At 43.7% G+C, this 13,437-nt stretch overlaps 1 protein-coding gene across 1 annotated transcript in view; it reads right to left on the bottom strand.

Moving 5' to 3' along the window:
* Window positions 1–6,212: 6,212 nt before the first annotated feature.
* Window positions 6,213–13,437, bottom strand: part of CALB2 (calbindin 2) — a 36,859-nt gene continuing 29,634 nt past the window's right edge. The window contains exons 9-11 of the mRNA XM_089659232.1: window positions 9,862–9,915; window positions 8,900–8,971; window positions 6,213–8,819 (exon numbers count right to left, since the gene is read on the bottom strand). Of these exons, the coding sequence (XP_089515358.1) occupies window positions 8,697–8,819; window positions 8,900–8,971; window positions 9,862–9,915 (249 nt within the window). The 3' untranslated portion in view covers window positions 6,213–8,696. The remainder of the gene's footprint in view (window positions 8,820–8,899; window positions 8,972–9,861; window positions 9,916–13,437) is intronic.

Below are 13,437 nucleotides of genomic sequence, written 5' to 3'. Positions count from 1 at the left end.
GAGGAATAGTGCCCCATCGTTGGTATCAGTGGGAGGAATAGTGCCCCATCGTTGGTATCAGGGGGAGCAATAGTGCCCCAACATTGGTGTCAGTGGGAGGAATAGTGCCCCATCGTTGGTATCAGTCGGAGGAATAGTGCCCCATCATTGGTGTCAGTGGGAGGAATAGTGCCCCATCGTTGGTGTCAGTGGGGGGAGGAATAGTGCCCCATCGTTGGTGTCAGTGGGGGGAGGAATAGTGCCCAATCATTGGTATTAGTGACACTAATGATGGGGCACTATTCCTCCCACTGACACCAATGATACTTACCTTGCTGACCCCTGCTCCAGCCTGGGCTCGCTCCCTCCCTCCCTCTCCCATGGTACAGACACTTACCGGTCAGATGTCTTCCTTCTCCGGCCGCTCTCCTCCTCTTCACTCGCTCGATCTTCGCGGTGCTGCTCGGCTCCTCCTTTCCAAGCTCCACCTCCTCGCCGGTGATTGGCCACCTGTGTGCCTCTCCTGAGCTACAGTTCCGGCGGCCAATCACCATCGAGGATTGATCCCGGGGGTGTGTCGAGATGACAGGGACGGCATGTCATCCCGCCCACACCTGGAGACGGATAGAGGAGCGGTGTCTCGGTTCCTAAGGCCATCGGAAATATGTGTTTTCCCATGGTCTTAGGCGACCCCTGGGAAAGTGTCGTTCGACCCCCAAAGGGGTCGCGACCCCCAGGTTGAGAACCGCTGATCTAAATAAAGTCTCTGGTGACAACTAAATAATGACAGTCCCAAAAAAAACTTATGTGATCCAAAAATATATAAAGTAAATTAATAAACAAAAAAAGTCTCTGGTGATGAGAAAAAATGTGACAATCCCAATATTACAAAAAAGTGATCCAAAATTGATAATTGCGATTTTCAGTGACTCCTTAATGTGATTAGGTTATGCGCTCACCTCCTTTTAAGCCTATTAACCACCTCCCGTCCAGCCGTTGTATATAAACGGCCAGACGGTGGCAGTGCAGGGTCAGGTGGCAGTTTATAAACGGCCTCCCCGCACCCTGCTTGTGCGCGCTTCCTGGGAGCGCGCAGCACCGCGATCAGGTGCCCGCTGTGTTGTCCGAACACAGTGGAACACGGATCGTCGGACGGGACCTCTGTACGAGGTCCCGATCATGTGATCACTGATTGGCCAATCAGTGATCACATGCAGAGTAGTAAGCAAGATGTCACTTGTGACATCATTGCTTACTACATGTGAAATCTGTGAATGATCACAGAGGTCACATGGTACAAGGCTATTCAAAACAGCCTTGTACCATGTGACAAGCTGTGACCAATCACAGCTCACTCAGTAATTCTCAATGGCTGCAAGAATGCAACTAGAGAGAAGGAGAAATGATTGTTTTTACATCCTTTATGGGTGTAAAAGCAATCAGTGTAAAAAAAAAAAAAATCTTCATCACCCCCCACAAGTAGTACAGTGTCACCATGGTGACACTACCCCCCACAAGTAGTACAGTGTCACCATGGTGACACTGTACTGCTAGGGTGACAGTATGTAAATAAATAAATAAAAAATAATATAAAAAAAATTTAAAACAAAAAGGTTTAAAAATTATAATTTTTGGTTATAAACTAATATTTGGGTTATTTTTTTTTTTACTAAAAATATAACGGAATAAATTTTAGCCAAGATTTATGATGAAATATTATTTATTTGCAAAATTTTATAAGAAAAATGTTTGGACTTTTTAATTTACATAGCAAAACAAATAAAAATCCCAGTGGTGAATAAATACCACCAAAATAAATCTTTATCTGTCTCAAAAAAATGCTAAAAAATTCATATGGGTACAGTGTTGCATGACCGCGCAATTGTCATTCAAAGTGTGATAGGCCTGAAAGCTGAAAATTGGCCTGGGCAGGAATGGGGTAAAAGTGTCCGGACTTGAAGTGGTTAAAGGCTTACTCCACTTTTTGTTCACAAATGGAACTCTGTATAATATGTTGCACCATATAATGGATGGTGGGTATCCCTTAATTGCTTTCCAATACTCCTCTCCTCATATGCCAATATCCCTGCAGGGATCTCTCATTCCATCTGCTGCTGTTTATCTCCTCCTTAGATATTCCTCAGTAAGAAAGAAATAGGGACATAGTGCCTTATCCTTTAGGACTAAAATACTTTATTATGTGCCCAAATAATGCACTCACATTTAATAAACTATAAAACCGCTTTGTTAAAATGACAATCTGTTAGCTGTGTATACTTGCTGTCCACGGGTGCAGAGTGATGTCGAAGCCCCTCCCCTATGCGTTACACCACAGGTCACGTGGCTTCATCAGGGGGTTGTAAGATGTTAATTTTCCCGTTGGAATCCATTTAACCTACTGTCTATGCATTTTGATGCAGAAAAAAAACGCACTGGACTGCATGTGGTATGAACCAGCCCTTACTGATTCTAACTGGCAGGGTACTCATCCCTTACCTTCTCTAACTGACATGGGGCTACTCCTTACCTCCTCTCACCAGCAGCGGGATTTAATCTTACCTCCTCTAACTGATAAGGGTCTCCTCTTTTGCCTCCTCTAATCATCACGACAGGGGTTTCCAAACTTTCTAAACAAAGGGCCAATTTACTGTCCTTCAGACTTTGGGGGGGGGGCACTGTGGCTTTTAGGAATAGAAAGGGTCCTGACATCAGTAGAAATGAACAATATCCCATCTTTGGTGTCAATGAGAGAAATTGTGTCCCATCATTGGTGTCAGTGGAAGAAATTGTGCCTCATCATTGGTGTCAGTGGAAGAAATTGTGCCCCATCATTGGTGTCATTGGGCCCCATTGTTAGTGTAATTGGGAGGAATTGTCCCCGTTCATTGGTGTCAGTGGGGGGAATTATACCCCATTGCTGGTATCAGTGGATAAAATAGTGCCCCAAGGACCAGATAAAAGCAAGCATAGAACTGCATCCACCCCCTGGGCCACAGTTTGAAGACCACTGGTCAGGGGGCTCCACCATTACCTTCTTTAACCAGCAGGGGTCTCCTCCCTTACCTCCTCTAATGAGCAGGGGGCTCCTCCCTTACCTCCTTACAAGCAGGGGGCTCTTCCTTTACCTCTTTGTCATTACACAGCCAACACAGAAAGTAGGTTTGGATAATATTTTTTGCTTATTGTCATAAGCTTTTGTGGTTCAGACAGAAAAACGTCATTTCAATATACAGGAATGCTGACCAAGGTTCATTCACAATCTGTGTATTCATTTTCGTGTAACAGTGTGAATGGGAGGCCAAACACTTCATGTGTATGATGTGCCAAGCAGGGATGAGTCAGATCCTGTGTGTTCTCAGGGGACACTGCAGACATACCAATGAACAACGATCGGAGGGGAGAAGTCTCACCTGGCCTGGTACAAATGTGACGTTCAACCTTCAATCAAGTCTGGAAAATATACGATAACTCCTGTTCTGTAGAACGCACAATCATAAAGCCATCTGTGGAAGTGTGATGGCCCAAAGGTGAACCATGTGACACCAGACATGCCAGTCTTTTGATAAATTATGGCAGAACTATTAATGTTGGGGTCTTCCTATGATACTTCTAGTTCTTGGCCTGAGGTATTGGAGTTTAGTCTCTACACATAACAGAACAGCATTCCAGACCACCCATACATTTATAAAATAGTCTGAGTGGGCTGCAATCCCCTTTAATAGAACTCAAAAACTATCTTTAAAATTCTGCGCTATTTTATATATAATTATTTAAAGTGAAAAGATAAATAATTGAATCCACATGAGCAGCCACCACAATATTGCTGGTAACAAACACAGAAAATACTATACAGAAGTGCGGCGCTTCAAGTAATCAAAAAACATTTGAACTTAGGAGTCCACTCCACAGAAATGAAAATATATGGAATAGGCCCCTCTTCACCGGAACCTCAGTGCTGCTAAAGATGTCTCAAAATGGCCAGCGAAAGATAGAAAAAGTCCACCATCACCAAACACTCTGCCTCTTACCGAATCATGTTGACACCCAGTAATGGATGGGTCAAAAAGCGCTGTATATGTTCCAAAAGGCAAGCCGTAGACCTGGACACTCTTTGGTTCCAAACTTTCACATCAAAAGATGGACTAGAAGGTGAAACTACAAAAGAATTATCCTTGTAGAGGGACAACCCCATTCAAAATTCAAAAATAATCCTCATAGTGTAGCAAGATTAATTACATTTATTGCTTCAAAGCATAGTAAAAAAATACATCAAACAAGAATGTAAAACAGCATGTAACCTTATAAATGAATGGTAAGTTTCCAACCAACAAGATGGCCGCCACATTCCGGTGCGTGCTGACGTCACACACTCTGGTTCCCCGTTTTACATTCTTGTTTGATGTACGTTTTCTACTATGCTTTGAGGCAATAAATGTAATTCATCTTACTACACTATGAGGATTCTTTTTGTATTTTGAATGGGGTTGTCCTCTAGGAGGATAATTCTTTTGTAGTTTCACCTTCTAGTCTATGTTTTGATGTGAAAGTTTGGAACCAAAGAGTGTCCAGGTCTACGACTTGCCTTTTGGAACTTATACAGCGCTTTTTGACCCATCCATTACTGGGGGTCAACATGATTTGGTAAGAGTCAGAGTGTTTGGTAATGGTGGACTTTTTCCTTCTTTCCCTGGCCATTTTGAGACATCTTTAGCAGCATGGAGGTTCCAGTGAAGAGGGGCCTATTCCATATATTTTCATTTCTGTGTATTGGACTCCTAAGTTCAAATTTTTTTGGATTACTTGAAGCACCGCACTTCTGTATAGTATTTTATGTGTATTGTTACCTGCAATATTGTGGTGGCTGCTCATGTGGATTGAATTATTTATCTTTTCACTTTAAATAATTATATATACCATAGCGCAGAATTGTAAAGATATTTTTTGAGTTCTATTAAAGAGGATTGCCACCCATTCAAAATTCAAAAAGAATTCTCATAGTGTAGTAAGATGAATTAAATTTATTGCCTCAAAGCGTAGTAGAAAACGTACATCAAACAAGAATGTAAAACAGGGGGAACCAGAGCTCGTGACGTCAGCACGCACCGGAACGTGACGGCCATCTTGGTTGGAAATTTACCATTCATTTATATGGTGACATGCTGTTTTACATTCTTGTTTGGTGTACATTTTTTACTACACTTTGAAGCAATAAATTTAATAAATCTTACTACACTATTATGAGGATTCTTTTTGAATTCGAATGGGTTGTCCCTCTACGAGGATAATTCTTTTGTAGGTTCACCTTCTAGTCCATCTTTTGATGTGAAAGTTTGGAACCAAAGAGTGTCCAGGTCTACGGCTTGCCTTTTGGAACTTATACAGCGCTTTTTGACCCATCCATTACTGGGGATCAACATGATTCGTTAAGAGGCAGAGTGGTGATGGTGGACTTTTTCTATCTTTCGCTGGCCGTTTTGAGACATCTTTAGGAGCACTGAGGTTCCAGTGAAGAGGGGTTTTTTCCATATATTTTCATTTCTGTGGATTGGACTCCTAAGTTCAATTTTTATTTGATTACTTGAAGTGTCGCACTTCTGTATAGTAATCCTTTTTAATGTGTCCGGAGATGTTTGTCATATCTGAGGGATCCCATTGATGGGTGGAATGGGCTAGGTTTCAAATGTAACCCCAGGAGCCGGAAAAATATTTTTTCTGTAGGTTTTATCTCTTATCTTTATTTCTGGTTGTTGTGTGTACTGTATGTCTCAATTTTTCACATCAGTCTTTGTAACTTTTTGTAACTTTCTATCATCTTTTGCTATTCTCCGCCTACCTAGGGATATTAAATATAATAATGGATAAGAGATTTTTTTCATTTCTTTAAAGAACACAGGAATCTGTAGAGACCATAGTGTGGGTGGTGGCAGCTCAAATATTAATGTGTGCGTGTTCTGTTGATTTTTTGGCAGCTACCTAGTCCTCGGATTAGGGGGACTTTTAGGGTTCCCATAATAAATGGCCAGCTTGCTGACTGATTTATCAAGACCAGAGACAGATGGCAATACCTCTTACAATGTCCAGTCTTTCTCCTCATGGTACTCCTTGGGACCCCCATGCACTATCCGTGACACTCCTCTGTCAGGGGGTGCAGTGAGCTCAGTCCATGGGGTCTATATTGTATTATGTTTCTTTCATTGTCTGTATGCGAGTCAGAACACAGAGGTGGAGACACATTCAGGATCTGCCGTTTTATTCATTCTTTGGTAAGCAGGAAACAAGCAAAACCCAGAAAGAAAACAAGAAATGGGGATCACTCTGCAGAAACCCCAAATATAACAGAGACCTCTCCTAAACTCAGGGCGGCGGCAGCAGGTGTCAGGGAGAGAGACATGGGGCAAGGACCAGGGACCAGAGGGACCTGGAGAGAGCACTGTCTGCAGGATCAAGGGGTGCACAGATCAGGGTTCTAGGTAGAGGGGGCTGGGGTACCAGCAGAAATAGGGTGCTGTCAATTTGGGAGAGGAGGGTGGTGGATTCCAGAAAACAAATGGGATGCTGGAGACCAGGGGAGAGTGGGGAGCAAGAGAGAAAAGGGTGCTTGGGTGATGCAGTCCAGTAGAGAGTGGGATGGTGGGTATCAGAATAAAGCAGGGTATTTAGGACCAGTGAAGACCGGGCCTAAGGAGAGAAAAGGGTATGTGGGTGATGCGGTCCAGTAGAGAGTGGGGTGGTGGGTTCCAATAGAAAGCAGAGTGCTTAGGACCAGGGAAGAGTGGTGTGATAGGGTCCTGGAGAGAAAAGAGATGGTAGGTTCCAGAGAGGTGATGAGTACTTATAAACGGTGATCTATAAATATATAGGAATACAACTTCGGAACTCTGAGACCAAGTATAGGTGGAAGTGTACGAATTTGGAGGGGGCAGAATAAATAATTATATGGCTTCATATATACTATGAGACACTGGCCTCCCTAAACTTAAAGCAATCCATAGTTCAATTTCAGGACGGGAAGAGACCATCCAATGAGCGAGAGCACAGAAGTAAGAGCCCAAGAGTCCCACATTTTAGAAAGAGTGGAGAAATATCTGTAGATGTCTCTATAGCTCTGCACTATCACTCTCCACTGACTCACACTGCGCTATCCTCCCTCCCTGGAATTTAAATGGTGGTACCATCGCCCAAATTTGTTAACCTGTGCTTAGTCACTCTCACACAGTAGAGTTCTCTGATTCCTGTCTCTTTTAGGGGTTGTACTCCTCCTTGGTCTACCTCAAGGATGGTACACTCTCCTTCAGTAGTGGTACTCCTCTTTGGGCCCAATCAGCTGGGGCACTCTTTCCTGGTCCTTCTCAGTGGTTTTACTCCTCTCAGGTCTCCTTAAGTGGTGGTAGTCTCTCTCCCTGAAGGGGTTGGTACTCTTGCTGGTGTTGGTACTCTTGCTGTCCTTTAGGGATGGTAGTACTTCCTGCTCTCCCTCAGTGGTGGTACTCTCTCCCATATGAGTAGCACTCTTTCTTGGTTTCCTTCAGGATCAGGGGTGCTACTCCTTCCTGGTGCTTCTCTCTTAGTTTTGGTATTCCTCTTTGGTTTCTTAGGGGATTCTCCTTTCTGATCTCCCTCAGTGGTGGTATTCCTTCCAGGTCTCCATAAGTAATGGTTCTCTCTACTTCAAGACTGGTACTCATCCATGGTCTCCATCAGTAGTGGTACTCTTCTCAGCTTTCCCTAAGTGGTAATACTCTCTGTCCCCCAGTGCTAGTGCATCTCCCTGGTCTCCTGCAGTGGTGGTACTACTCTCAGGTCTCCATCAGTGGTGATACTCTCTCGCACAGGGGTGGCACTCCTGCCTAGTCTCCATCAAGAGTAGGAGTCATCTTGGAACTTTTTCCAGTGCCCTCTCAGGGGATACCCTGTCTCCAGTACTGTGTGCTTTCTCTTTCTCACACCCATCTTTATGGTTGCCATCAGTGCTGGTACAATCTCTTCCTCTCATGCAGTGAAATTCACTCTACCCACAGTTCTGATACTCTCTTAGCGATAGTAAGCTTTTCTTGATCTCTAACAAATAGTGGTGCTCTCCCCTAGATTCTCCCCTCAGTGACACTACTCTCTACCCAATCTTTCTCATATGGTGGTACGCTTTCCCCAGTATTTTTCATAGGTAGGTACTCTCTCCTTGGTATCTCTCATGCAGTAGTACACTCTCCCCAGGATGCCTCATAGGTTGGTATTCTTTCCCCAGTACCTCTCATAGGGTGGTTCTCTCTCCTTGATGTCTCTCATTTGGTTGAACATTGTCTTCCTGGTCCCCCTCATATGGTGGTGCTCTCACGCTGGTATCTCTCATAGGTTGGTACTCGCTGCCTGCCCAGCATTTCTCATAGGGTGGTACTCTGTCCCCATTAACTCTCATAGGATGGTACGCTCTCTCCCTGCTCTCTCGGTGGTGGAATCCTCACTCCCTCTGAATCTCTTTTAATGTTAGTTTCTCCCTGGTCTCTCTCACTAAGGTCATACTCTCTCCCAGTCTCTCTTAATGGCTGTACTCTCTCGCTGCCTGGTTTCTTATAAACAAAGGAACTCTCTCTCAATGGTGGTACTCTCCCTGGTCTCTGGGCAGGGTTGTAGTCTCTCTCCCCGGTCTCTGGACAGTGGTGGGGTGGGGACAGGGAAAAGGGTCTCAGTGCAGTGTGTTAAGAAGAGTTGGGGCCTCTCAGTTACTTGAAGGGGGACGAGTCATTGCAGAGTACAATCTCCAGCTCCTTGCGGTAGAGGCGCCCCCCGTCACACAGCGACATGATGCTCTGGCGGTATCCGGTCAGGCTCTGAATATCCACCTCCTAAAACCAAACAACATGGATGAAACAATACTGTCAAGCCCCTGGTTCACCTGCTCCATGTATTCTGTAAGGACTCTCACCTTTTTACTTTTCTCGAAGAAGTCTTTCAGTAAAGCGTCCAGTTCATTCTCATCAATGAAGCCATTCCGGTCCTGCAAGAGTCAAAGGTGAAGATAGGAATCAGTCTATGTGTACCTTGTATACAAACCTCCTATATATGATGGGATCAAAGAATATACAGGTTCCCCATATAATGGGGAGCCCAGGAGTATACAGACTATATATATATATATTTATTATAATATAGGGAGCCCAAGAGTATTTAATTTATCTAAAGTAAAAACCCTATGTGTTTCAGGGACAGACTCTATCCCCATCACCAGTGGTTGTAATGATGTATATTATGGAAAGAAAGGAGACTATGTGAAAACACTAGTGTCATGGGTACAGTAGGACTCACTAGATGACACTGGATGGTCTGGGGTGTGCTGGAGTCAAGGGGCACACAGGGGTGCACTGGAGTCACAGAATTACCTGGAAGCTATGGGGTCCATGGAGTCTCAGTTTGCACTGGGGTAACCAGATGACACAGGATGCTCAGGGGTCATTAGATGACATAAGATGCTCTGGGGTTCACTGAAACTATGGGGTCACCAGATAACACAAGCTGTTTAGGGGGTCACCAGATGACATGGGATGCTCAAGGGTCACCAGATGACATGGGATGCTCATGGATGACTGGATAACACAGGATGCTCAGGGGTGACTTGATGACATGTCTAGAGGCCACTGGATAAAAAGCTAAAAAGGTTGGAAGTTTCTTCTGAGGTTGGAAAGGGCCTAGGGACACTTTAGTCTTTGCTATATCCTGATGGGCCAAACTGGGTGATTAATGCTTAGGGTAGCTTTAGGAACTGCCATGACTTGTCTTAATTGGTACCATCAGGGTATGTAAGAGAACAAATAATACATTTGACTTTTCTTGATACACCTCACTATATTTTATGACATCTCTAATTTGAGATGGCCTTTACCACCTTACCTTGTCATAGAAGTTGAATATTGCATTAAACTCATCACAGCTCAACTTCAGTCCCTGTAAAATAATGTTTATGCTGTGATTTACATTATATACTGTTCACCACTCCACTACACACACTGTGCTGTACACTTTATACTCCACCTTGTACACACTCTGCTTTACATCATATACACTGCTCCACTCCACTGTATACATTGTTCTGTACGTTATATACGCTACACCATAGATTAGATACTCCACACTACTGTATACACTGTACAATACAGTGCCTTGAAAAATATTCATACCAATTTTCCACATGTTGTCATGTTACAACCAAAAACGTAAATGGATTTTATGGGATAGACCAACACAAAGTGGCACATAATTGTAAGTGGAAGGAAAATGATAAATGGTTTTCACATTTTTTTTACAAATAAATACAGTATGTGAAAAGTGTGGCATGAATTTGTATTCAGCTCTCCGGAGTCAATACTTTGTAGGACCCCCTTTCGCTGCAAGTCTTTTTGGGGATGTCTCTACCAGCTTTGCACATCTAGAGAGGGACATTTCTGCCCATTCTTCTTTGCAGAATCGCTCAAGCTCTGTCAGGTTGGATGGAGAGCATCTGTGAACAACAATTTTCAAGTCTTGCCACAGATTCTCAAATGGATTTAGGTCTGGACTTTGAATGGGCCATTATAACACATGAATATTCTTTAATCTAAACCATTCCATTGTACCGCTGGCTGTGTGTTTAGGGTTGTTGTCCTGCTGGAAGGTGAACCTCCGCCCCAGGCTCAAGTCTTTTGCAGATTCTAACAGGTTTTCCTCCAAAATTGCCCTGTATTTGGTTCTATCCATCTTCCCATCAACTCTGACCAGCTTCCCTGTCCCTGCTGAAGAAAAGCATCCCCACAACATGATGCTGCCACCACCATGTTTCACGGTGGGGATGGTGTGTTCAGGGTGATGTGCGAAGTTTGTTTTCTGCCACACATAGTGTTTTGCTTTTAGGCCAAAAAGTTAAATTTTGCTCTCATCTGACCAGAGCACCTTCTTCCACATGTTTGCTGTGTCCCCCACATGGCTTCCTGCAAACTGGACTTCTAATGGCTTTCTTTCAACAATGGCTTCTTGCCACTCTTCCATAAAGGTCAGATTTGTGGGGTGCGTGACTAATAGATTCTCCCAACTGAGCTGTGGATCTCTGCAACTCCTCCAGAGTTACCATGGGCTTCTAGGCTGCTTCCCTGATTAATGCTCTCCTTGCCCGGCCTGTCAGTTTAGGTGACGGCCATGTCTTGGTAGGTTTGCAGTTGTGCCATACTCTTTCCATTTTTGGATGATGGATTGAATAGAGCTCTGTGAGATGTTCAAAGCTTAGGATATTTTTTTTTTTCATAACCTAACCCTGCCTTAAACTTCTCCACAATTTTATCCCTGACCTGTCTGGTGTGTTCCTTGGACATCATGATGCTGTTGTTCACTAATGTTCTCTAACAAACCTCTGAGGGCTTCACAGAACAGCTGTATTTATACAGGCAGGGAAACAGAAGTCCACAGGCGCCTGATCAGGGTAGTATGGTGGATTATTGAGAACATGTACGCCACGCTGAGCCAAGAATTGGTGCACACGGAGCACACAGTGCGCAGGCGCATTATCATGCAGTGACATCCACTGTCCAGTCCTGCGCAACTCTGGCTGAATATGGCAGATGCGTCATAGCAACTGTTCCAAAACTTCCTCATAGAATGCAGCGTTCATGGTATGACCCCTAGGACTGTATTCCTTATGGATGATGCCATCATTGGTGAAGAAGGCGATCAACATTGTCTTGACCTTGGAGTTTTGCAGGCGACTCTTTTTGGGTCGCGGGCAAACGCCATTCCATGTCTTGCTGCTTGGATTCCGGATCGAATTGGTAGCACCAGGTATCATCCCCTGTGTTGGTGGATGGATCCTGGTCACACATGGTAATAAAATCTCCAGAGGTTTCCATCTGTTTTGCTTTCTGTTCGTCTGTCAGCTTGTGTGGCACAAACCGGAAACAGATCTTCCACTTACTCAAATCCTCGTGAACACTTTGCCCACCATCGTCCTTGTTGCCGATCTTGTGCCACCATTTATCGTGCTTGATCACGTCTGGGGTTCTGCTTTTCAACAGCTGACCAGAACGTGGCTCATCCTCAGTCGTTTCCTTCCCACTGCGAGAAGGAAGCAATGTGCTTGAAGCAGCCGTAAATAACATTTTCTGCTTACGGCTTCTGTCCCGTACACTTGCACCTACATTTCCATTGCTGGTTTCCTCAATGTGTAGCAGAACTTGATGTTCACTCACTGCTCTATTGCACTGCAACCCTACCTCTCACACTGATTACGGTCGATTGCCCGCAGCGGCTTTACCCTGACAGTTATGTGTACTCCATGCTAGGTGGTGCTTCTCGACGTGTCTCTGGATAGCCATGTGCATGCGCACAAACCTGGTCCATGTTGCCTTTGAGATATCAGACTATTCACTGAAATATTTAGGCACACCTTGTATACTCCTCTGAATACACTCAGCTATACATTATATACTCCACTCTATACACGCTTCTGTACATGATATATCCACCCTGCTCAACTGTATACACTTGGCTATACATTATATACTCCACTCTTTACACACTGCTGTACATTATATACTCCACTCTATACACGCTTCTGTACATTATATACTCCACCCTGCTCAGCTGTATACACTCAGCTATACATTATATACTCGACAGCGCTATATAAGTACCTGAAATAAATATACTCCACTCTATACACTCTGCTGTACATTACATACTCCACACTGTTCCACTTTAAACACTACACAGTACATTATATACTCCACACTGCTCAGTTGATTACATTGTGATGTACATTATATAATGACATGTCGATATGCCGAGTGTATACAGTTGAGCAGTGTGGAGTATATACTCGGCTATACATTATATACTCCACTCTATACATGCTGCTGTACATTATATACTTCACGCTGCTCAACTGTATACACTCAGCTATACATTATATACTCCACTCTACACACGCTTCTGTACATGATATACTCCACCCTGCTCAACTGTATACACTCAGCTATACATTATATACTCCACTGTATACACACTGCTGTACATTATATACTCCACCCTGCTCAACTGTATACACTCAGCTACACATTATATACTCCACACTGCTCAACTGTATACACTCAGCTACACATTATATACTCCACTCTATACACGCTTCTGTACATTATATACTCCACACTGCTCAACTGTATACACTCATCTATACATTATATACTCCACACTGCTCAACTGTACTGTATACACTCAGCTATACATTATATACTCCACTGTATACACGCTTCTGTACAGGATATACTCCACCCTGCTCAACTGTATACACTCAGCTATACATTATATACTCCACTGTATACACACTGCTGTACATTATATACTCCAGACTGCTCAACTGTACTGTATACACTCAGCTATACATTATATATTCCACTGTATACACACTGCTGTACATTATATACTCCACACTGCTCAACTGTATAC

This window comes from Staurois parvus, unplaced genomic scaffold (assembly GCF_062004578.1).
Source record: "Staurois parvus isolate SC_StPar_1 unplaced genomic scaffold, SC_StPar_1.0 ptg001136l, whole genome shotgun sequence".
In the NCBI taxonomy this organism is placed as follows: Eukaryota; Metazoa; Chordata; class Amphibia; order Anura; family Ranidae; genus Staurois; species Staurois parvus.
The sequence above is the reverse complement of the archived record's forward strand: the minus strand, read 5'-3'. Positions and strand labels throughout refer to the sequence as shown.